This window comes from Elephas maximus, chromosome 15 (genome assembly GCF_024166365.1).
Source record: "Elephas maximus indicus isolate mEleMax1 chromosome 15, mEleMax1 primary haplotype, whole genome shotgun sequence".
In the NCBI taxonomy this organism is placed as follows: domain Eukaryota; kingdom Metazoa; phylum Chordata; class Mammalia; order Proboscidea; family Elephantidae; genus Elephas; species Elephas maximus.
The window spans coordinates 634,242-658,724 of record NC_064833.1 but is presented as its reverse complement, the minus strand read 5'-3'; the positions used below and the strand labels follow the sequence as shown (position 1 = coordinate 658,724).

Genomic DNA, 24,483 nt, shown 5'->3' with positions numbered 1-24,483 from the left:
AGAAAGATGTCTACCTGTATTTTATTGACGATGCAAAGATATTCAACTGTGTGGCCCATGACAAATTATGGTAACATTGCAAAGAACGGGAATTCCAGAACATTTAATTGTGCTCGTTTGGAACCTGTACATAGACCAAGAAGCAGTCGTTATAACAAAGGGATACTTTATAATTTAAAATCAGGAAAGGTGTGTGTCAGGTTTGTATTCTTTCACCATACTTATTCAATCTGTATGCTGAGCAAATAATCCGAGAAGCTGGACTATATGAAGAAGAATGGGGCATCAGAATTGGAGGAAGACTCATTAACAACCGCATTATGCAGATGACACAACCTTGATTGCTGAAAGTGAAGAGGACTTGAAGCACTTACTGATGAATATCAAAGACCACAGTCTTCAGTATGGATTACACCTCGCCCTAAAGAAAACAAAAATCCTCACAACCGGACCGATAAGCAACATCATGTTGAATGGAGAAAATACTGATGTTTTTGAGGATTTCGTTTTACTTTGGTCCACAGTCAACACCCTGGACAGAGAAGTCAGGAAATCAAACGATGTATTATTGCATTGGGCAAATCTGCTGCAAGACCTCTTTAAAGTGTTAAAAAACAAAGGTGTCCCCTTGAGGACTAAAGTATGCCTGACCCAAGCCATAGTATTTTCTTTCACCTCATATGCATGTGAAAGCTGGGCAGTGAATAAGGAAGACCAAAGAAAAATTAATCCATTTGAATTATGGTGTTGGTGAAGAATATTGAATATATGGACTGCCAGAAGAACAAATTTGTCTCTGGAGAAATACAGCCAGAATGCTCCTTAGCAGCAAGGATAGCGAGACCTCGTCTCACTTACTTTGGACATGTTATTAGGAAGGACCAGTTCCTGGAGAAAGACATCATGCTTGGTAAAGTAAAGGGTCAGCAAAAAAGAAGACCCTCAACGAAATGGATTGACACAGTGGCTGCATTAATGGTCTCAAACATAGCAAAGATTGTGAGGATGGCACAGGACCAGCAGCGTTTCATTCTGTCATACATAGGGTCACTATGAGTCGTAACCAACTCCAGGGTCCCTGTCTTAGGCTGGGTTCTCCAGAGAAGCAAAACCAGTTGTGTTAGTCATCTAGTGCTGTTATAACAGAAATACCACAAATCGATGGCTTTAACAGAGATTTATTTTCTCACAGTCTAGGAAGCTAGAAGTCCAAATTTAGGGCATCAGCACCAGGGGAATGCTTTCTCTCTCTGTTGGCTCTGGAGGAAGGTCTTTCTCGTCAATCTTTCCCGTGGACTAGGAGCTTCTCAGGCGCAGGGACCCCAGGTCCAAAGGACACACTCTGCTCCCGGTGCTGCTTTCTTGGTGGTATGAGATCCCCCCTCCCTGCTTACTTCTCCTTCCTCTTATCTCTTGAGAGAGAAAAGGTGGTGCAGTCCACATGCTGGGGAAACTCCCTTTACATTGGATCAGGGATGTGACCTGGCAAGGGTGTTACAACCCCACCCTAATCCTTTTAACATAAAATTACAATCACAAAATGGAGGACCACCACAGAATACTGGGAATCATGGCCAAACCAAGTTGATACACACATTTATCTGTAAAGCATATAAATATATATAGCCCCCAGAATAGAGAGAAATTTATATCAGGGAAATGGCTCATAGGATTGTAGAGGCTGGAATGTCCCAAGTCCTTGGATCAGGACAGAACCTTCTCTTGATTCACAGATCTGCATGGGCTGGCGAACTGAATATCAGTAGGTCAGAGAGCAGGGCTCTTGCTCAGTCTGTGAAGATCGACAAATCTCAAAGTCAGCAGATAAGCTGGTAGCTCAAGTCTCAAGAACTGGACACAGCCATAGGATCCAGAGTGAGCAAAAAAGCCAGACCGTCTGCTTATATTTGGATGTAGGCCACACCCCCAAGGAAACTCCTATTCACCTGATTGGCTACTCACAGCAGATTCCATCATGGGAGTGAGCAGATATAAACACTGAGAATCATGGCCCAGCCAAGCAGACATACAATCTGAACCACAGCACCTATCAACAACAACAACTTGTATAATACTAATATACATGTGCAAGATCTGTATGCCAAAAGTTGAAGAGTTATAAAAAACTTACAAATCAAAAATGATCTAAGTAAATGGAGAGGTATACTGTATTCATTGATTGGGAGACTCAACATAGTAAAGATATCAGTTCTCCACAAATTGACCTGTAAATTTAATTGCAGGCTTGGTTTCTCTTACCTCCTGCCTACTTCCTATTCTGGATTCCTTGAGAGCCTTGCCTGGTAGGGAGCTTCTGGGAATTAGAAACACATTACATTTGGGGAGGATAAGGGCTTTTTAAGTCCAAGATGAAACAACAGACAAAAAAAATTGGTGGAGCCCAGGTAGTTGTTCCCTCACCTTACGGGAGGTTGTGGCTTGGCAGACACCAGCTGTAATGGCTATACCTGGGACCAGATCTACCTTGGAAATCTAAGCAACACATTTTTTTCCTTGCTTTTTACAAGTAACTTTTTTCTTTTTTGCTTTAAAACAACCTCATATAGAGAAAAAATTACAAGTAAAGATTTTTTACCTGAACCATTTGAGAGTAAATTACTGGCATGATGTCCCACCACTCCAGAATACTTTGTGCAAATTTCCTACACACAAGCTCTCGCAGCACCTCATCACAGACATGGACACAGGACATTAACTTTAATACATCCCCCATCTAACCACTCAAGACTCCATTCACATTTCTCCAGTTATCCAGTGTTGACTTGGACTGCAGAGTATCCAGTTTGGAATCTCATGCTACATTTACTTGTTTCTTCAGTCTCTTTCAATATGAAGTGCTTCCTCATTCTTCCCTTGGTTTTTATGACCTTGACACTCTGGAAGGTCACCGGTCAGTTATTTTGTAGCATGTCCCTCAATTTGGTTTGTCTGGTGTCTCCTCTCAATTATCGTTGTTAGGTGGTGTCAGGTCAGCCTCCGACTCATGGTGACCCCATGCACAACAGAACGAAACATGGCCTTCTGGCCTCCATGGTTTCTGATTTGAAATTAGCAGTTAGTCTTATTGATCCCTTGTTCATAATGGGTTGATTTTGTCTTGGTACTTTCAAGATTCTTTATCTTTGGCTTTTGGCAGTCTGATAGTGATGTGTCTATGTATGGATCTCTTTGAGGTTATCCTACTTAGAGCTTGTTGAGCTTTCTGTATGTATAATGTTTTTCATCAAATTTGGGGAGTTTTCAGCCATTATTTTTTCAAATATCTTTTCTGCCCCTTTCCCTCCTTTCCTTCTGGGACTCCCATTATGCATATGTTGGTATACTTGATGGTGTCCTACAAGTTTCTTGAGCTCTTTTTATTTTTCTTTATCCTTTTCTCTTTTGGTTCCTCAGATCGGATAATATCATTTAACCTATCCTCTAGGTTGCTGGTTTCTTCTGCCGGCTCAAATCTGCTCTTGAGCCCATCTAGTAAATTTTATTTCTGTTATTGTACTTTTCAACTCCAGATTCTCTCTTTGGTTCTTTTGTATAATCTCTGCTTCTTTATTATCTCTATTTGGTGAAACATCATTCTCATATTTCCCTTTAGTTTTTTGGTCTCCTTTAATTCTTTGAACATATTTTAAACAGCCGATTTTAAAGTCTTTAGTAAGTCCAACATCTGGACTTCCTCAGGGACAATTTCTATTGATTGCTCTTTTTTCCTTTGTATGGCTCATACTTTCTTGTTTTGTTGTTTGTTATTGGTTGTTTTTTGCTTTTGTTTTTTGGCATGCCTTGTAATTTTTGTCAGAAATTGAACATTTTAAATAATATAATGTGGCAACTCGGGAAATCAGATTCTCCTGATTCCCCAGGGCTTTTAGTATTTGTTTGTTTATTTAGTTACTTTTCTGAACTAATTCTGTACAGTCTGTATTTTTTGTTGTACGTGGCCACTAAAATCTCTGCTTGGTTAGTTTAGTGGTCACCTAATGACTGGACAGAGATTTCCTTAAACACCTGGAACCAACAAGTTTCCCAGTCTCTGTCCAGGGACTTTGTGTTAGGGTGCTCCTTCAACACTCAGCCAGATATCTTGACTTAGTTTTCCCTTCCTTCTGCACAGAACCTCAGGTTCAGCCCGAGGTGAGAGCTTAGGACCCTCTCGGACCTCTCCTGAGCGTACGAGCAGCGCTTTTTGTGTATGTGGCCTTCCAGATTCCCAGTTAGCCTATTGTTTACCCTGTTATCCACTGCCTCAGGCAGCCACAAGGTTTAAAAAGTACCCGTTAATATTTACAACAAACACCCCCAGGGAAAAGGCATTTTGGACTGGGAGAGCTCGGGGTCTAGTCCGATAAAGACAGCCTTGTGAGTAGGTCTTCCAAAGAACTGCCAGGCAGGTCAGATAACCACCATTCTCTGGGAAGGGGCTTTGAAGGAGTTCCAGCCCAAAGCTTTCCCCTTCGGTTGCTGCCAGACTACTGGCTTTCTCCATGATGGCCAGCTGTTGGCAACTACTGTATTTTTATGGAACTAATATGTGCATTAAACCAGAACTGTTTTTCTTAATTTCATCATTTCCATACGTTATATGTGTGGGCATGTTATTTGCGGGGAAAATAGTACAGAGCTGGAGAGAGGGGCTGGAAATGGAACAAGTTAACAGGCCCACAAGGCTTACTGTTCTTATTGAGATTCAGCCATTTTTCTTGAATAAATGCTCCTTGGATTGCTCCAAGCCTTTGGTTAATTTCCGGGATTCGGAAAAATTTGACATATTTGCCAGTTTTCTCATTGCTTTCATGGAGGAGAGAAGTTTCAGAGGTCCTTCTTCCCGCATTCTCACTGACCTCACATGTTTACCTCTGTGTTTATGTTTCTACATATTTAGAAACGATACTGTAGTTCTGTTTACATCATACGAGTCATTCTAGGTGCTGCCTTCCCATGTCTGTGACTCCCTCCTCCAGCAGTGAGAAACCCGGCTCCCCTCGTCCTGTCCTTATTTGGGTCAAATCATCCTGAAGGTACCCAGCCAATGGCCCATCTGCCCTGCCCTGTATGGACAGGGTTCCCTGCTCTCTCGTCCTGCTCTGGCACCCACACTGCCCCTCCCCCCCCCCCACTGACTGACCTCATCCCCACCCCACACAGTCTTTGACAACCTACTCTGGACCACCTGGCTACACCAGCACAGACCCCAACCTTGTAGCCCCATTAATGGCTTTTGGACTGAGTTCAGGAAAGAGAGGGAAGAAGGGGGTATACACAGTTTTTGACAGCCTCTTTCCTGTCTCATCTGCCCGATGAATGATGAATTTGCATTTCTGAACACAGTGTGTGTTTTCTACCACAGTAACTGAAGTTGAGTCCGCATTTCCTTGGTGGCCTCAGTTGGGGTCTTAGCTGTTCTTAGGGGAAACGTGTTGATTAAAGCCAAAGCAGGTCCCAAAGCGGGGGGTGTGGAACATGCAGTCAGTGTTTGATGAATTTAAACCTGGCATCTGGGGACCTCCAGAGCCCTGGAGGAGCTCCCACCCCGAATCAGGAAAAGGCCCTGGGACAGAGGGTCACACACTGCACAGGCCTGCGTCTCCAGCTGCCCGGCTGCCAGCACCCAGGATTTGACCTCAGCAAAACGCAGGCAAAGCTGTAGGGCAGAGATGAGGCCTGTCTGGCTGGGGCTGCAGGGCCACATGCTGTCTTCCTCCAGCCCTATGTGGCAGGAGCGTGGCCCCAGCTACACGCCGCATGAGGCGCTCAGACAGTGACCCTACCCTGTCTCCTGACAGAGCGGGAACAGCTTCCATGTGTTCGACCAGGGCCAGTTTGCCAAGGAAGTGCTGCCCAAGTACTTCAAGCACAACAACATGGCCAGCTTCGTGCGGCAGCTCAACATGTGTGAGTACCCTACCTTTCAGGCCACCCAGGATCCAAGCTCTGCTGGGTGGAGGCAGGGGTTCTCCTTCCCAGAGGGTTCTGGTTTGCCGGGGCCAGGGTGTGTCCATCCGCACCCCCATCATTGCTCCCACCTCACCACTCCACCACTTCCTCCACTGCCATCCCTGTCGCCTTCCCCTTAGTAACCCGGAGTCCCTGGTGGACCCCATCTGCCTCTGACAAATGTCTGTCCAGTGACTAAGAAGACCAGATGGGAGCTAGGAGCCTCCTCATTGTCAGAAGAATACTTTGCTTTTCTTTGGCCTTTCACAGTTGTTCTGGCCTCAGGAGCTCCTCGAGGTCTGGGATGAGGTGGGGTCCACACTTCTGCAGACCAAGCAGTGCACACTCGGGCCAGCCATTCCCTCTCAGGGGTGACCTGGGTGCTGTCGGGGGCCGAGCAGCATCCTGGCCTTCACTTGCTCAATGCAAGTAGCAGCTGTGCCCATGGTTGTGATGCCCAGAACTGTGTTCAGGCTTGCCTCCAAGCCTGGCCTGCCTCGGGCTTACCCAGGGTGGGACAATGCCCGCCCAGCACATGATCTGCTTCTGGCCTCTCTGGCAGCCCATGGGGTCGGAGCTGTGACCCATTTCTCAGATGAAGACAGTGAGGCTCAGAGAAGCCAAGCGGCCCGAGACCACCCAGCACTGAGGTGGCAGGGCAGGACTGTACACGGAACACCAGGAAGCGTGTGGCTCAGCACTCAGGTGGTGGAGAGATGAGATGGTGAGAGGGTTACCAGCGCTGCCATTAGGGACGTGGTGTCCACATCCCAACACGGCCTTGCGGCCCTGGGCAGCCCTGCTCCAGCCTGCCCCACCCTAAGAAGCAGGGGCCCCTACTGTTCAGGTGCCCTATGGCGGAAAGACGTAGGGGTGCACCCATTGTGCAGAGCAGCCTAGCCCTCCTCAGGCCACTCCTTCAGGCTGTCCGTGGGGCCTCACTCTCTACAGTTCTGAAGGTGATGGAGGCTGGCAGGGCTGTCATATGACCAGCTGGGAGACCTGGGATGAGAGGCAGAGCCAGCAGCCCCGGGCCTTTGTGGTCAGTGTGGTCCCAGCCTTACGTAGAGGTGCCCTCTTGTATGCAGACGGCTTCCGGAAAGTGGTCCACATTGAGCAAGGTGGCCTGGTCAAGCCCGAGAAGGACGACACTGAGTTCCAGCACCCATGCTTCCTGCGCGGACAGGAGCAGCTCCTAGAGAACATCAAGAGGAAAGTGACCAGCGTGAGTGGTGGTCTCCCAGGCAGCTTCCTCTCCTGCCACCTCCCCTGTCCCCTTGCAGCCCATGGGGCAGGAGGAGGCTCATGGGAGTGGCATCCATTCTGTGTCCTGTGCGGGCTGACCCGGGGCATGAGGAGGCTGCTGGCCCAGGTCGGCCACTGCATGTGTGTCACAGACCCCCATAATCGAGCCCATAGCCACCCCTCCCCACCCCTCTTCATTGCTCTTGGACCAGCGTCAGGCAGCAGCAGCTGGGGCCCACCCTCTGAGTGTCCTGGGGGCAGGGGGCTGGGTGACTGGACAGGGAGCCGGGGTGTCCCTGCTGCTCCCCTCCTCCGTGCAGTGGGACACAGCTCCATCCCAGACCCCATGCTATGGGCCACCCCAGTGACCCTGGCTCCTGTCCCCTTGGGACCCAGGTGTCCACCCTCAAGAGCGAAGACATAAAGATTCGCCAGGACAGTGTCACCAAGCTGCTGACTGATGTGCAGCTGATGAAGGGGAAACAGGAAAGCATGGATTCTAAGCTGCTGGCCATGAAGCAGTAGGTCCCTCTGCTGGACGGGTGTGGGTGCCCCCCTCAGTGAGGTCTCTTGGCTGGACAGGGCACGGGCAGCCCCGCTGAGTGAGGTACCTTGGCTGGATAGGGCATGGGCAGCCCCCTCAGTGCACGTGGAGCTGGGGGGCAGGGGTAGAGTTCAGGGATCTGCCACCACAACCCTGTTTCTAGAAGGCCCCATTTAGTCTTGGCCGGGACACCCAGCAAGGACTACCCTGGGTCTCTCCTCTGCCCAGCCCCTCCCCTGGGAGCCCCCAAGCAAGGTGCACACCCCAGCTGACCTAACTGGTCCATTACGGCTCCTCACCTTGAAGTGTAGCACAGCCAGCAGGCCCCCGCCCGGCCCCATCAGGTGGCCATCCTCATAGTGGGGGGACAGGATGACAGCCAGGCTCAGACATCACAAGGTCCCTGGAACCTGTCCCTCTCAGCCTGCCTGGGGGCTTTGGCTGGGCTCAGACATGGTCAGCCCCTGCCTGGCAGAGTGCAGGGCCTCGCTGACCCTGAGTCATTGCAGTGAGAACGAGGCCCTGTGGAGGGAGGTGGCCAGCCTGCGGCAGAAACATGCCCAGCAACAGAAAGTCGTCAACAAGGTGCGGGCTGGCGGCAGGTAGGGAGGGTGGGGGAGGGCAGACTAGCCAAGCGTCCAGGTGACTGGGTCCTCTCTGCCGACAGCTCATCCAGTTCCTGATCTCCCTGGTGCAGTCAAACCGGATCCTGGGGGTGAAGAGAAAGATGTGAGGCCCGGGGACACCTGCCCATGGAAGGGCCCCGCAGCGCAGGCCCTCACTAACCCCCCCTCCCCCGCAGCCCCCTGATGCTCAGTGACAGCGGCACGGCGCACCCCATGCCCAAGTATGGCCGGCAGTACTCGCTGGAACATGTGCACAGTGCTGCCCCATTCGCGGTGAGCGCTGGGCCTCACCAGTGGGGTGGGCACAGGGCAGGCAGGTTGCGCGGGGTGGCCCCGCGCGTGCATGCCGCCAGCCGGCTTCCCTTGCAGGCCTCATCCCCCACCTACAGCGGCTCCAGCCTCTTCTCCCCAGACACCGTGGCCAGCTCCGGCCCCATCATCTCCGACATCACTGAGTTGGCTCCAGCCAGCCCCTCGGCCTCCCCAGGCGGGAGCATCGACGAGAGGTGGGGGCCACGTCACCCTCCCCAGTCCTCCAGTCCCCACCTGGGACAGAGGTGGGGGTGGGGTAGGGCCCTGGCCAGGAAGACTTGCTGAGGTCGCGCCCCCACCCTGAGCATCCACGTGCCCTTCCAGGCCTCTGTCCAGCAGCCCCCGGGTGTGTGTCAAGGAGGAGCCGTCCAGCCCCCCTCAGAGCCCCCAGGTGGAGGAGGTGAGCCTCGGGCAGCCTTCCTCTGAGGTGGAGACGCCCTTGTCCCCAACTGCCCTCATCGACTCCATCCTGCGGGAGAGCGAGCCCACCACCGCCCCCTCGGCCACCCAGCCCACACACGACGGGGATCGAAACCCCACGCCCCTGTCCGCCACCGCCCCGGAGAAGTGCCTCAGTGTGGCCTGCCTGGACAAGTGAGTGGCCCCTACCCCTGCCACTAAGCCCCTGGGAGCAGGGGGAGGTGGCTCCAGCAGGATGTCCAGGACCTGGACACCCGCCCAGCCTCAGGCCGCCCCCAGGGCCTGTGGGTGCAGGGCTGCTGGGTGGTGAGAGGGCCCTTGCCGGCCTCTGAGCTTGTAGCCAAGGAGGGTGCAGACACTAACCAGATCAGCCGCAGCCCCCATTGTGCAGGAGCCAGGGCATGTGGCAGGCCACCCCACGACAGGCCCTCCCTTGCATCCTCCCTCGTGTCCTCGCCTTTGTGTGCTGCCCAGCCCTGGCCTTAGACCGGGCAGAAGATGGTGAGCGAGCCGGCCTCACCCCGGCTACCCGGACTGGGTGAGCGAGGGTGGGGCGGAGCTGCCCGGCCCCCTGCAATCGGGGGTTCTTGTCTTTGTATCTTGCAGTTGGGCTCGCGCTCCACAGATGTCTGGGGTCGCCCGCCTCTTCCCCTGCCCCTCCTCTTCCTCTCTGCATGGCCGAGTCCAGCCAGGGTTAGCGCCGCCCCACCCGGGAGGGAGGAGGGCTCCACCAGAGTTCCGGTCCTCCCTCACCAGAGCCTGGCCTGTGCTCGGGTACTCAGCCCTGCCCAGTGGCGGGCAGGCATCCTGGGCCCTCTGTCAAGGGAGTGGCCTCGGGTCTGCATCTGCGCTGACCCCTGGGCAGAAGCCAGCCGTCTAAGTCAGTGCTGTTCTGGGGATGAGCCCTCTAACCTGACGCCCTTGCTTGGCACCCAGGCTGTTGTGCTGGGGCCAGTGCCCCTGCTCTGGGCTACTGGGGCTGTCACAGGGCCCAGGTGAGCCAGGCAATCCAGTGAAACGGGTTGCCCACAGCCCTGTACCTAACATAAGTCTTCGTTGTCCTCTGTCCGAAATTTGTCCCAAGTGCAAAGGCGAGGCCTTGTCCAGCCTGTCCCCGGAACAAAACCACCGAGGGGCCTGCTGGCCTCATGGCAACAGGCAGGTCCACCACACACTGCCCCATAGCCCTGCCTGGCCCCCACCAGTGCAGGGGCTCCTGGTGAGCCCACCATGCACCAGGGACTCCAACCGCCCGAGCCAGCAGGCTACTGTGGCAAGGGAGGCTATGCTCTGAGGGCTGTCCGGGGTGCCTGGGCTACACTTCACCCACCTCCTGCTCACCTGGGCCAGGAACGAGCTCAGTGACCACCTAGATGCCATGGACTCCAACCTCGACAACCTGCAGACCATGCTGAGCAGCCACGGGTTCAGTGTGGACACCAGCGCCCTGATGGACGTGAGTGCCTGCCTTCCCCACCCCGCCCCATTCTGGGCACAGCCCCTAACTGCCCTTTTCCCACAGCTGTTCAACCCCTCGGTGACCGTGCCGGACATGAGCCTGCCAGACCTGGACAGCAGCCTGGCCAGCGTGTGTGGGGGCAGGGTTGGGGGAAGAGTGGGGGAGCAGGGTGGAGTGGGTGAGGAGCAAGGCAGTAAGAGCCCTCATGTGCCCCCTCCCTGCGGCTGGCAGATCCAGGAGCTCCTATCCCCCCAGGAGCCACCACGGCCTCTGGAGGCAGAGAGCAGCAGCCTGGACTCAGGTGAGCGGCTTCCCCTGCCGCCCCGCCCCCACCCCTGGCCCCACTCTGACCCTACCCACACCCTGACCCATGGACCCCCCCACAGGGAAGCAGCTGGTGCACTACACAGCGCAGCCCCTGTTCCTGGTGGACCCTGGGCCGATGGATGTGGGTGGCAGCGACCTGCCCGTGCTCTTCGAGCTGGGGGAGGGCTCCTACTTCTCTGAGGGGGATGACTACGCAGAAGACCCCACCATCTCCCTGCTGACAGGCTCTGAGCCCCCCAAAGCCAAGGACCCCACCGTCTCCTAGAGGCCCAAGGAGGAGCCAGGTGGGGCCACCCACCCTCCCCCCAGCTCAGGGCTGGCCGAGGGCCCAGGACCAGGGTCCTGGGGCAGAAAGAGGACCTGCGGGGCAGGCTGGGAGCGGCCAATTGGCAGCCCCGCCGCAACCCCACCTGGGTCAGGGTGACGCAGTCCCGGGACCTGCCCAGCCCGGTGCCTTCACTTCCAGCCCTGTGAGCCCCCTGATCTAAGGGGGGGCTTGGCAGCCACACTTTGGACTGGCCCTGCTGTTGTTCATAGTCAGAGTTGTATTTTGAATTTTTACAGAGAAGTCCCACTCCCTTCTGTAGAGATTCGCAGACACACACGGACGGAGATCTATAAACAACATGCTCTACGCTTAAGGCCCCCGTGTCTGTGTGCTTCCTCCCACCCCAAGCTGAGGAGGTGGGAAGTGGGTACAGTGAGGAGGGGTGGCCTGGGAGGGGCCCAGAGGCTAGGCCATGGTGGCCACGGGGGGTAGATGCCCCCCGCACACTGAGCGGCCAGATGGCCAGGGTAGTGTTTGCCCAGGGTCTTTATTGAGGGCTCAGAGTAGGCTCCAGAGGGAGGGCAGTGGCCTGGAGACAAGAGTCCTTGGGAGTTCACTCTTACCAAGGCCAGGGACAGAACAAGCAGAAGGGAGGTGGCCAGGTCTTGACCCCACCAACAGGATGGCTGAGGTGCCACCCTGCACTTTCCTCCAGGCCCTGATGTCACTCTGGCCTGAGGACACCCAAGAAGAGCCCTTCCCACATACTGAGGTGCTGGCCACCTGGACGGCCCCCAGGGTCAGCAGGCGAGCCTCTGCCATGGGGCAAAGAGAGGACTTGGTGCCAGCCTCAAGGAGGGTGGCCAAGACAGAGTGGGAGGTGGTCCTCACCTCAGTGGCCCAGAGCAGAGATGACCCTGGGGTCACAGATGCAGGATGGAGCTGGGGTAGCCAAGTCCTGAGGGTGCCTGCCACCTGCACGCACCCAGCCCTCCCTTAAGCCTTGTCCAGCCACAGTTGAAGGGTCAGGGCACCTGGGGCCAAGGCTGTCCCCATCTCCCTCCACCACCAAGGTCGCAGCCTCACATCTAGCTGGGTGGGTGTCAGGGCCTGGGGAACAAGACCCCCATCAGAGGACCACTCGGCCCAGCACAGGGCAGGAGGGCAGAGAGCCTGTTCCTGGAGAGGGGGGTGACAAGCCCCATTCCGGGACCCCCCCGGGTGTCCGGGGTGAAGGCACCATCTGCCCCTAGGTGAGTGCCTCAGCCAGTAGGCCCACCTATTGGGATCAGTCTTCATTGTGGGGAGTCCCTGCCCATCAGACACTGAGTGGAGAGTGGACACGGAGAGTTTCTATGTCTGCCCCAGCTCCGCATCACCCGCAAACCACAGGTCCACTTCCTAAAAGCCCACTGAGCCCGTTTGGGGCTCCCGCAGTGGAGTGCGCCTACCCAACCCGTGGGGGGCCAGCAGGGGCAGCGCCCCTATGAAACCGGTTGATGCGGGGCAGGCTGTGTCACCCCCTGCCAGCCGCCCTCCGTGCTCCCTGCAGGGGCTCAGCCAGGCGGTGCTGCGCGGTCCCTGCCAGGTAGCGAGGGGCACTGTGGAGCTCAAACTCTCCAGAGAGTTCCGTGGTGGGGCACAGCAAGCGGGGTGAGGCTGATGGCCCCTGACTCCTGACCCGACAGGCAGCTGCCCCCAGCAGGCAAGGGACTCGCTCCAGACAGCGCTTTAATAACACACGCAGCCCAGTGAGCACAATCTGTAGAAACCGCAGGCGGTGGCCCTACCCACCCGCCCCCTGCTACAGTGTGATTCCTGAGTGGGACGGGGGTCCCGTACTGGCAGAGGTCTCCTGGCAGGGAGGAGGACAGGAGGCCTGCGGGGAGTCGCCCCCATCCCCACCCCAGCTCTGGGCGGTGGGTGGTGGGCAGGAGTGGGCAGCCGGAAGGCTCAGGCGCCCGTCGTCGCAGCCTCATGGTGGAGCACGTAGTAGTCATGGACGTACATGAGCACCGCCACCGGCTGCCCAATGATCAGCGTTAGCCACACGGCAGCGTTGCCGTAGTTGCCCTGGAGGAAGCGGCCAGTGATCCAAGCCAGCGGGACCTGGGGGTAGGCGGCCAAAATTAGACTTTCACTTGGCCCGGGGGTGGATGGTGGGTGGGGGAGGGAGGGCGGGACACTCACCTGAGCCATCATGCCCGTGAACGCCCAGAGACGGAACATCCGCAGGGGGATGCTCACCAGGTACTGCGGAGAGAGGGGGAGCTCGTCAGCAGGCCTCACGCCCCGCCCCGGGGGGGCCCCTCCCGTGGCCGCAGATGGAGGCGGCCCGCCTGCACTGACCTCGTGGAAGAAAGCGGAGGCTAGGAACACCCCTATCCTTGCCATCCCTGGGCTGACGCCCTTTCGGAGCATGGGCTTGTAGAAGTGTCTGCAGACAGAAAGGACCACGATGGGATGGAAACCTAGGTCCATACGTACACATCTGCAAACACACAGTACACCCAAGGATGCCCACCCTAGCACGTGAGCACACAGGTGTACACAGCACACCCAAGGGTGCCCACCCTAGCATATGAGCACACAGGTGTACACACAAAGCACACCCAAGGGTGCCCATCCTAGCATGTGAGCACACAAGTGTACACACAGCACACCCAAGGGTGCCCACCCTAGCACGTGAGCACACAGGTGTACACACAGCACACCCAAGGGTGCCCACCCTAACACGTGAGCACACAGGTGTACACACAGCACACCCAAGGGTGCCCACCCTAACACGTGAGCACACAGGTGTACACACAGCACACCCAAGGGTGCCCACTCTAACACGTGAGCACACAGGTGTACACACAGCACACCCAAGGGTGCCCACCCTAGCACGTGAGCACACAGGTGTACGCACACAGCACACCCAAGGGTGCCCACCCTAGCACGTGAGCACACAGATGTACACACAAAGCCCACCCAAGGGTGTCCACCCTAGCACGTGAGCACACAGGTGTACACAGCACACCCAAGGGTGCCCACCCTAGCATATGAGCACACAGGTGTACACACAAAGCACACCCAAGGGTGCCCATCCTAGCATGTGAGCACACAGGTGTACACACAGCACACCCAAGGGTGCCCACCCTAGCACATGAGCACACAGGTACACACACACAGCACACCCAAGGGTGCCCACCCTACCACATGACCACACAGGTGTACACAAACAGCACACCCAAGGGTGCCCACCCTAGCACGTGACCACACAGGTGTACATACTTTTGTACACCACACTCCTGCACTCAAGTGCACCTGTGCACACACTCCACCCACCTGAGGCACCACTTGTGGACAGGGATGTTCCAGTTCTGCCAGAAGTAGCTGACCGACTCCGAGTTCCTGGGGATGAGAGAACAGGAGTGCCCCGTGCGCACGACCATGCCCGCCCCCAGCCCCCGGCCGGGCCAAGGCCACCCACCACCAGTCCCGGTAGAACTCCCGGTCTCCAAACCGCATAAGCTCAGCCACGGCGTTCAGGCAGGAGTGGAAGAGCCAGTAGAAGAAGATGAGCCAGATGAAGTGATTGGGGACCTGCGCGAGGGCAGCTGTGGGTTCCAGAACGCCCCCGGCCCGCCCGGCCCCCGCCCGGCCCCCGCCCGGCCCGCTCACTGCCAGCTTCAGGAGGCGCTCGATGATACGGGAGTAGTCCATGTCCTGCGGCGGAGACAGCGGTCAGCCGGCCCTCGGCCGCCGGACCCCCACCGCCCGGCCCAGGACGGCCCCAGCCGCTCACCTTAAAGGGCTTCATGGAGTTCTGGATGGTGGGCACCATCCACTGCAAGGGAGGGGGCACAGCGTCGGCCCGCGCCCCTCCGCCCCGCCCCTCTCCGCCCCTCTCCGCCCCGCCCCGAGCCCCTCGCCGCCCCGCCCCGCGCCCCTCGCCACCCCGCCCCGCCCCTCTCCGCCCCGCCCCGCGCCCCTCGCCGCCCCGCCCCGCCCCTCTCCGCCCCGCCCCGAGCCCCTCGCCACCCCGCCCCGCGCCCCTCGCCGCCCCACCCCGCGCCCCTCGCCACCCCGCCCCGCCCCTCTCCGCCCCGCCCCGAGCCTCTCGCCTCCCCGCCCCGCGCCCCTCGCCGCCCCGCCCCGCGCCCCTCGCCGCCCCGCCCCTCTCCGCTCCGCCCCTAGCCCCGCCCCTCTCCGCCCCCGCCCCGAGCCCCGCCCCTCTCCGCCCCTCGCCGCCCCGCCCCTCTCCGCCCCTCGCCGCCCCGCCCCGCGCCCCTCGCCACCCCGCCCCGCCCCTCTCCGCCCCACCCCGCGCCCCTCGCCACCCCGCCCCGCCCCTCTCCGCCCCGCCCCGAGCCTCTCGCCTCCCCGCCCCGCGCCCCTCGCCGCCCCGCCCCGCGCCCCTCGCCGCCCCGCCCCTCTCCGCTCCGCCCCTAGCCCCGCCCCTCTCCGCCCCCGCCCCGAGCCCCGCCCCTCTCCGCCCCGCCCGCCCCCGCCGCCCCGCCCCTAACCCCGCCCCCCGCCGCCCCGCCCCGAGCCCCGCCCCCCTCCGCCCCGTACCTGCTGGATCAGCCCCACCTGAAGCTGCGTGAAGAACAGCTGAGGAGGGAAGCAGAGCAGCCCGCTGAGCCGCAGGCCGCCGAGTGCCTCCCGGGCGCTCACCCAGCCTCCCGCGGCCCCGCTCACCATCTCCAGGAGCCGCCGCAGGAGGAAGCGCTTCCGGATCCGGGGCGAGCGGGGAAAGTTGAGCTCGTAGCACAGGGTAGGGGCAAAGAGGAAGTAGTACAGGTCTGAAAGGGGGACAGGTGGGCTGGCACCGGGACCCGCCGGTACGGTCATGACCCTCCGGCTGCCTTCTAGTCCTGCCCTCAGGGGAGCTCACCTTCCTCTCGGCCTGGCCCCGCCTGCCCCTTACCCCGATCCCCAAGACCTGCCTTTCCCGTAGTCCCGCTCCTCCGTGTCTACCTTCCCCTTAGCCCCACCCCCCGGGGGGGGTCCACCTTCCGTTTGGCCCCGCCCCACAGGCCCCACCTTCCTCCAGACCCCTGCCGTCTGGACCCCGCCTCCTCTAAGCCCCGCCCCGAAGCGCTCACCTCCGTAGGTCAGGTTGTCTGGGTAGCTCACGGAGGGCTGTGCTGCAGCCCCGTTGGCCTTCTTGTCTGCAGAGGCCCCGAGCTGGGCCCTCAGGCTGACCGTGCGGGCCCCAGCCCCTGGCTGCCTCTCACCAGCCTTGGCCCCGGCCCTGAGCTCACGGCACCACAGGTTCACGTCGCGGTAGGAGAAAAGCTTAAGGAAGAGGTTGGTATACACGAACAGCGCCAACACGGAGCCCACTGCAGGAGAGAGGCAGGCTGGGAGCGCAGTCCTATCCTCCAGGGAGCCCCGGCCCAAAGGAGCCACCGCTGGCCAGGGCTCTCCTGCGGACACCCAGAACGGGGAGGGGATGGGACGGGGCACACCTGGAGTGATGGACTCCACCAGGCAGGCCACTGCCGCTGGCAGGCAGAGAATGGTGACCAGGTTGGCCACGTGCAGCAGCAGCCCTGCCCGCTCCGTCAGGGCCCCCTGTGGCAGGGAGGGGGCAGGAGCTCAGCCAGGGCACTCAGTCCCCTCGGGCCTCTGATGAAAAGTACATGCAGTCCTGGCTCGGAGCCCCCGCACTGGTGGGGACAGCTAGACAGGTAAGTGGGGACCATGGTAGGCGGCAAGGGGCACTTCTTACCACTGCCAAACGTTTCTCAACCTGGAATCCAACCAGAGCAAAGACGTTGGCCACTGGGGACAAAAACGCCAATGGTAGGTTCAAGACCGGAGTGTCTAAACGTCCCCACCCAAAGCCCCTCCCCAGTGCCCAGCTCACCAATAACCAAGCACAGGGCGGGCCAGCTGTAGGGGTCCTTCAGAAACAGAGACACCACTTGGATGGGATCCACCAGGATGCCGTACCTGGGGGAGTGGAGGGATGGTGGGTGGGGCCTGAGCCCTGTAGGTGGGGCCACAGTGGGTAGGACCTGCCTGGGGCAGACCACGCGAGGAGGGGCTGTGAGGGACTCACTTGATGAGGTTCTCTAAAAACAACCGAGCGTTGCTCAAAATCTGAAAGAGAGAGGGCAGGGGTTACACCCCCGTTAGCCCCGGCCAAGGGGCACCCCCAGCATTTGTCAGGTAAAGCCAGGGACAGGGTGGTGCAGCACCAGTCCTGCAGGAGGACCCCTTGCTGGCTGCCTACCCACCTCTCCCCACGTCAGTGCTGGAGCAAGCAGAGGTGACTGCCATTCTGTCCACAGGAAGGGTCCCAACCACAGAGGGAACAGCCCTAGCACCAGCACCCACGAGCTGTTCCAAAGCCCTTGCCTGCCCCTAAACTGGTGAGGGCATACAGCCCCAAAGCCCAAGACTGCCCCCCAGAGAAGCAGTGTACCAGGGGACAGTCCCTCCTGGTGATACAAGCTGAGGAGTGGAAGGGCACCTCCCCTGCCCAGGGCACGCTGGGCAGAGGTGGGACAGCATGATCAGCACCTGCCCCCTCCAGCCATGAGGCAAGAGGCTGCAGCAAAGGAGCCCAGGCACTGGGGGACAGTGAGGGACCAGGCGAAGGGATGGAGAGAGCTGCTTGTGTCCCCTGCCCTGCTCAGCTGCTGCCAGCAGCACCCACACCCCAGGTGCCTAGCCCCAAAGCAGCTTCCAAGGACCTGAGCCCTCATCCAAAGTGGATCCTGATTCCAGCCTGGGGCTGGGGGTGCCTGGCCTCTGAGGGGACAGGGACCTCCTCACCGGCCCACGGGCACCTCTGGCACTTCCGTAAGCCCGCCTATCCCTAGAGCCCAGCCCATGATGAGTACTGTGACAGGCAGTGCAGCCAAGGGGTCACTGGTGGGTGGCCCTCACTGGGGGGCCCAAGGAAGGCAGCAGCAGAAGACACAGGGCCAACTGCAGGGCTGCTCTGCCTGCCTCTGCCAGACACACACAGGGGCCTACAGTCACCACCTGGTAGTGGCCTATCCTGTCAGGACCCACAGCAGGCGGGAGCTGTAGTTGCCAATGGTGGCACCCATGGCGCCCACCTCGAGGTCCAGACCACCGTGGGGCAGCGGGAGCCCAGCACATAGACTGCAATCTTCCACAGGGACAAGATGGCCACAAGAAGGGAAAGGTTCTGGGGCTGCTCATAGGGCCTGGCCGGCCCATAGGACTGCTGGGAGACAAACAGTGCCTCCTGACAGAGCCACCCCGTGGCCAGAAATGGCCTCTGGAGGGCCAAGAACACATCACTGCCCCCTGCTTCCTGCCACCAGGCTGTATGACCCCCACTACAGGTGGCTGAGACTGCAGGCAGGGTATGGTGTATAGAGCCTTTTCCCCACAGGCACCCTGCCCAAGAGCAGGTGCAATACATCTGGGCAGGGGTCAGGGGTCAGGACCACAGGCCAGATCAGCCCTGAACAGCAGAGGGTCAGCCCAGAGAGGCCTGACTCTCCCTGCCCCTCAGAGCCCTGGATGCCAACTGCTTCCAGGGCAGGGCGGCCTGGTCCTGGCACCATCAAGGGCCAGCCTGAAAGAGGCTGCTTGCTAAGAGGCAGTGGGCCCCTCTCCAAGACACTCACCATGGTGCATAGGCCACAGGGTAAGGCAGAGGTGCTGCCGACTCACCTTACAGGGAGCCTCCTACCCCCAGGATAGGGAGGTAGGGGCTGGGGACAGAGTTGGGGCCTGGGTGGCCTAGCCAAAATCCAGGCTCCAGCAGTAAGTACCACAAGCCAACCTCTCAGCGCTGCTCTCTCCCAGCTGGTGGACTGGGCCCCAGCCACGCCCACGAGGGCCCCATAGACGCCCCTCAGACACCTTTCCAGGGAGGCTTTATATCCACCATGTGCCCCCAGCCACAGCCCCAAGGCCCTCCACAGCCCAGGGCCACCTGCCCAGTGGTCACCCAGCCTGTCCCCTCCCTGTCTCCATGGGCCGACACCCGTCCGGCAAAGCCTCCAGAGAAAGTCCTCTACTCTGTAGGCCCAGCTCACAGCACAAAGGTTTTCTGTCCCGGTGTCACCACCCCAGACTCAGGCAAGCCCCCAACACCCAGTCAGCAGCGCCCCCATCACCCTCTGGACTGTTGGGTTTAAGTAGGAGGCACACCATGTGTTGGCCCACAGAGCCCACTTGTGGCCGCTGCAGGGAAAGCTGCTGAGCCCTCCCCACACCAGCCCCACATGTGCTCCTGGGCCCGTTCCTTGGGCCCACCAGTGCCTTAACAGAACCTGGGCCAGGTGGCCAGCGCCACAGTCAGTGGAGCCCCACTCACCAGCATCACCACACACCAGTTCAAGATGCCACGGTAGTTGCTGAAGCCACTGTCAGAGCTGAACAAGGACTCCTGAAGGCGGTGGCAGCTGGCAGGGCAGGAGATGAGACACCTGGTGAGGCCCATGAGCAGAGCAGGCAGCCAGCGGCCTGGGTCCCCTGGGCTGCCTTGACCCCAGGCATTGAGGACTTCACAGGGAGCTAGGGCAGGGCCACAGCACATGTGGCTGCCACCAAGCCCAAGAGCTCACCAGCAGGGACCGGAAGATTTGGCCGGAGTGAGGCCAAACCCAGCCCCTCCATCTGAGCTGAGCCCTTTGTCCTGACCCACCAGTCCTGATACACACACCTACCCTAAACACTCTCCGCCCCACATGCCCAGGGCCCCACTTACAGCTGGAAGAAGACAGTGGTATGCAATTGAGAAGGGCCACTTGGCCTATAGCGGGCAGAGCTTCGGGGACCACTGACAGGCCTGCCCCTTGGGCTGCTGGAGGGGCTCAGCTTTGTGGAGGCGGGCACTCCCAGGCAAGGATCCCCAGCATTGTTCCAGGGCCTCTGGCTGCTGCCATGCCCTGGCTACACAGAGACATTGGAGCCATAGAAAGAGTCCACCCTGGGCGTCCACAGGATGCAGGGCAGGGCACTGAGGCTGGCCTCACTCAGTTGCTCATCCAGCGCCCTGCAAAACCCCACACCCAGCTGCACCTCTGTCCCCTCACTGGCCATGCAAGTCATGTGGGGAAGGATCCCAGGCCTGAGCCCTGGCCTGACCAACACCTCCCTGGGTGGGACCTGGCCTCCTTGCTTTTCTCAAGTTTCTGAAAAATCACAGCCTGGCCGTTAACTCAGGGGTCCTGTATCCTTCCAGGGCTGAAAAGCCCCCTTGGGGAACAAACCCAACCATGAGGAGGGCTCAGGCAGGAGCCCAGCCCCCACCTGTGCACCCAGGGGCTGGGCTAGGGCTCAGGCCAAAGGCCACCTCTCATGCCCCCGACAAAGATAGGCCCGGGGCAGAGGAAACTTCCACTGCTACAGACCCTCCAGTCTCTGCCCATTTGAACGAAGCAGGTAGGGGAGGGGTGCCTGGCCCAGAGGAGGGTGTACCCCAGGGCCTCCCTGGAACCAGAGCCCTAGAGCCCACACAGCTGTGCCCCTGGTGCCTCCAGCCCATAGCTGTTTCTCCCCAGGAAGCCTGGCAGGGGAGCCCCACTGAGGCCTTGATCAAGGGCTACTCCGTTTTGTAAGAGGAGAGGGCAGGGCCTCTCTTCCGCTCTGGATGGGGGCACAGGGCTGGGAGTACAGGGTAAGACGTACCGGAGGATGCTGGGGGCATGGGTCAGGAGCACTGAAGCGAGGCTCAGTGCACCAGAAGCGAGTGCTGGAGGTGAGCACTGGGCTCCAGGAGGGGCTGCTCCCCCAAGCCTTCGCCAGGGCAGTGGCAACAGGCTGACCTCTGCCTGCCCAGATCAAGGTCTGCCACCTTGCCCGGCCCACCCCACTCTGGCCTGACCCCCAGTGCCACGTGCCAGCAGGCACCTCTCTAAGCACCAACCTGGGGCAGCTCCTCCAGGGCTCTCCCTTGCCCCCTCCCCCAGGCCTGTCCTGGGCCACACAGTGGGGCTGTAACCTCCACCTGGATCAGACGAGCCCCACCCTGAACCTGAACCCTCCCCCTCCCACTGAAGCTGCACCTCCAACTGGCCACTGGGTGCCCTTCCCAATGCAAGCAGGAGGCTGGGTCTGTGCCTGTCCACCAGCACCTGGAGGCGAGCAGGTGCAAGGCCCACCTTTCCTGCGAGGACAGTCTCCCTGAACCCACAGCTGTCCCTTATCTTTCATCCCCACTGCCTCCCCTGCCAAGTTTCAAGCCCATTTGTGCTCATCAAAACTATCCCCAAAGACCCTGCCCAGCCTCCTTGGGCTTATATGGCTCACACAAGTGGTGACCCCTACCCCCTGGGCCACCAGGCCGTGCTGACTTTATCTGTGGCAGTCTCAAAGAAAACAGCGAATCTGACATTAGACAATCTCATGAAAGCATTTTTCACGTCCCCCCTCCCTTGAAAGCCCCAGATCGCTCTCCATGTAAAACCTTGAGCCAGGCTTTCCACACCTTCCCCCACCCACCCATGCCTACCTTCTGGGGTGCCTCCACAGGCCTCCTGGCCACCCCCAACCCCAACCCCACAGGTCAGGGGTCCCCTGCCCCAGGAGGATGCCCACTTCCCACTAGGTCCAAAGGCCCAGCCCTGCGGTGTGATCAGCTGCAAGTGGCACAGGGGGCAGCAGGTGACGGTGCCAGCATGCCAGAGCCCTCACTGCCACCCTCTCCCCCACCCACTCCCAGACCCCACCTCCCACAGGGCCTAGCCCGGAGGACAGGGATCAGGACTGCCTTCATGATCGCGCTCTGAGCTCACCCAGATCCCAGGCCACCAGCCAGCCCTGCACTGACTTCCCCTATTGTCTCTCCCGATCCCAAGTTAACACTGTGAGCAGGCATAACTGTCCCCCATGCACACCAGGGCACGCAGAGGCTTGTCAGGGTTCGAAGACTGCCCGAGTGTGGAGACGAGTCCGTCGGGGCCAGGACGCAGCACAGCACAGCGGCAGACAGAATTCAGCCTCCCCGCCAGCAGCCGCGTCCTGTATACTTCCTGCCCAACAGCCTCTGGGCCACAGGTGGACTGAGAAGGCATTCTGGGACAAACACCCCTGAAGGCCCTGCCTAGAGGCCATGTCTGAGGGCCTGCAGGAGTCCTGGGCACTGGGGATGATGCATAGAGCCTGGAAGTGGTGGGCCGAGGGGCAGAGCAAAAAGGAGTCCCTTTGGTTTCACCCCACAGCCTCACCTTGCCACAGCCAGAAGAAAGGAGCTCACACTCAGGCTGAACCCCTGTTCAGCCCAAAGTGAGCAGGAAGTCTGGGGGAGGGGAAGAGGCCCAGAGCACAGGGAATCATGAGGAAGGGCCGGGGGGCAGGTGTGGGAGGGTGACAAAAGGAGTGGCTTGGCCACATCCAAGAGGGCAGCCAAAGCAAGGCTCCAGGGACAAGTACACAGAGCCGGCATGTCTCTAGACCCCCAGCAGGGTCCCACCGTATCCTCCCCAGGGCTCCCGCTTCCTGGCCTCACCCCAGCCCCAAACCAGCAGAAGTACAGAAGAGGTTTGCTGGCCATCTGGTCGGAGCAAAGCAGGAAAGTGACTGCTCTGCCTACCTCTCCCAGGGGTCAGCTCTGCCCAGCGCTGGAACCCCCATCTCACACAAACGACCCCAATTCCCATCCCCGCCAGAAATCACACAGACCCTCCCCCTGCCTCCAGGAGAGAACTTGGTTAGTTAGCAGAGATGAGCACCAGGAACCTCCGTTCCAGGCAGGAGGTACTGGGCCAGCCCCCTCAGCACCCCCAGCCCTGGTCCACAGGAAGGAAGCCCCCTCTGGGTAGATCCACATCTCTGGCCCCATGGTGCCTCCTGACCTTTGCTCACACTGCTCCCTGTTCCATGCCTGCCTAGCTCTGAGGCTATCTTATCTCCCAGGTGGACTGTGAGCACCCCAAGGACAGGGGCAGTGCCTGCACCCTGGCTCCAGGGTGTACCCCCCAAGCCCCACCCACAGTGTCTGATGAAGACATCCTCAGTTCTTGCTTACTCAGAGAAGAAACCCTTGTCAACCAGTTGACCAATCACCCACTTCCTCCTTGATAATCTCTATCCCTTCAGCTGCTCCCTAAACCAGAGCCTCAAGGGCCCCTAGGCCAGGGTGAAGGCCAGAAGTGGGGTAAGAAAGGCAAAGGGACCACCAGGGTCAGCTTAGAGGGGAGAACCGATGCCCAAGCTTGCACCCCCAGGCACACCATCCGTCATCAGCTAAGCAGGGCACCCACCTGTGGGATGTCCACTCCAAGCCTGTCTCCTGAACCACAGCTACCAGAGTCCCTCTACCAGACCCAACTCTGTCTTTCTGTCACATGAGCAGGACCCTGGCTGGGCAGCCACTCGGTAAGGGTGTCCAAGACAGGAAGGAAGGGACCCCTGTGAAGACCACCCTCTGGTGGGTCTGCAGGAATGAGAACTTATTTTTCTGCACTGCCGCTGGCCCTGGGCAGAAACACACGGACACCAGCGTTCCTGTACACACACAGTCCCGGGCTCCTGCCGGCCCCCTCCCCACCTGCCTGCCCTGCCCTCCTCTGGAAGCCTTCCTTAACCGCCAAGGCACTTCTCCTAGATCTCAGAAGGGGCCCCAAACCCATCTCTCTCCTGCCAGACAGCAGAGACTTCTGCAGGGCGCTGAGCAAGCCCACCAAGGCTCAAGGAGGAGCCCCCCACCCGCACACCTGAGAATGCACAGACGGGGGGGTCTGCGGGTGGGGCTGGCACCGGGGTCCCTTCAGCTCCGCGCCCGCGCCTGAGTGACCTTGGCAGGTCGCCCTTCCCTAAGTCTCAGTTTCCCCGCGGGGACCCGCGCGGTCCAAGCGAAGTCTGGGATCAGGCTCTCGGACTAGAGCACGCGCGGCTCCCGCCACTCCTGGGGGACCGGAGAGGGTCGCGGAAGCCGGGGCGCCGGGGGCAGTTCCGAATTTAGGGGTCAGGCACACCGTTACCTCAGCTCCCGGGGGCTGCCCCCCGCAGCGTCCCCGTCCTTGTCCGGATTCGGGGCCGGCGCGTCCCCCCCGGCGCCCACGTCGGGGCCCGCGGGCGCTCCCCGCACCGCCTCTTCCGCCGCCTGGCTCGAGGGCCGCGGACCCGTCCTCCGGCGCCGGGAGCCGCCCGCGCCGCCGCGGTCCCCCATGGCCTCGCCGCTCCTCGCCGCGGCCAAGTGCTCGCGCCCGCCGCCTCCCCGCGCGCAAGGCCGCGGCCCCGCCTCCGCTCCGCCGCCAACGGCCGCCGCCGCCCCCTGCCGGCCGCCGTAGCCCGGGCGCCCGAGCCCGCCCGCCGCGCTCCGCCCACGCGCGTCACCAGCCTCCCCGGGCCGCCGCTCCTCCTCCCCGGGGCCGCTCCTCCTCCTCCCCGGGTCGCCGCTCCT

The 24,483-nt window shown here is 59.8% G+C and overlaps 2 protein-coding genes across 9 annotated transcripts in view; one reads left to right on the top strand and one right to left on the bottom strand.

Annotated features, from left to right (window-relative positions):
* Positions 1-11,528, top strand: part of HSF1 (heat shock transcription factor 1) — a 29,948-nt gene extending 18,420 nt beyond the window's left edge. Inside the window, exons 2-14 of one of the 4 annotated variants that reach the window (XM_049853781.1) lie at positions 5,802-5,910; positions 7,041-7,177; positions 7,594-7,718; positions 8,251-8,326; positions 8,409-8,470; positions 8,544-8,640; positions 8,737-8,873; positions 9,004-9,273; positions 9,706-9,792; positions 10,450-10,555; positions 10,622-10,687; positions 10,790-10,859; positions 10,945-11,527. In XM_049853781.1, the coding sequence (XP_049709738.1) occupies positions 5,802-5,910; positions 7,041-7,177; positions 7,594-7,718; positions 8,251-8,326; positions 8,409-8,470; positions 8,544-8,640; positions 8,737-8,873; positions 9,004-9,273; positions 9,706-9,792; positions 10,450-10,555; positions 10,622-10,687; positions 10,790-10,859; positions 10,945-11,150 (1,548 nt within the window). In that variant the 3' untranslated portion in view covers positions 11,151-11,527. Of the gene's footprint in view, positions 1-5,801; positions 5,911-7,040; positions 7,178-7,593; positions 7,719-8,250; positions 8,327-8,408; positions 8,471-8,543; positions 8,641-8,736; positions 8,874-9,003; positions 9,274-9,705; positions 9,793-10,449; positions 10,688-10,789; positions 10,860-10,944 lie in introns of all 4 variants that reach the window. The other 3 variants (XM_049853780.1, XM_049853783.1, XM_049853782.1) reach the window with 3 other exon arrangements.
* Positions 11,529-11,863: 335 nt separating this feature from the next.
* DGAT1 (diacylglycerol O-acyltransferase 1) lies at positions 11,864-24,329 on the bottom strand. Of its 5 annotated transcripts, none has more exons than XM_049853775.1 (17): positions 21,977-24,155; positions 19,846-20,030; positions 19,453-19,540; positions 17,209-17,249; positions 17,014-17,099; positions 16,876-16,928; positions 16,613-16,718; positions 16,247-16,486; positions 15,840-15,943; positions 15,714-15,752; positions 14,944-14,985; positions 14,820-14,864; positions 14,629-14,741; positions 14,484-14,549; positions 13,503-13,644; positions 13,344-13,406; positions 11,864-13,262 (listed from the first exon to the last, which is right to left on the bottom strand). In XM_049853775.1, the coding sequence occupies exons 1-17, from the start codon at positions 22,151-22,153 to the stop codon at positions 13,107-13,109; spliced, it is 1,746 nt and encodes a 581-aa protein (XP_049709732.1). In that variant the 5' UTR covers positions 22,154-24,155; the 3' UTR covers positions 11,864-13,106. The 5 variants fall into 5 exon arrangements, with proteins under 5 accessions (XP_049709732.1, XP_049709734.1, XP_049709733.1 ...); XM_049853777.1 differs by having other exon boundaries at positions 13,503-13,590; XM_049853776.1 differs by having other exon boundaries at positions 15,732-15,752.
* Between the last annotated feature and the right edge of the window lie 154 nt (positions 24,330-24,483).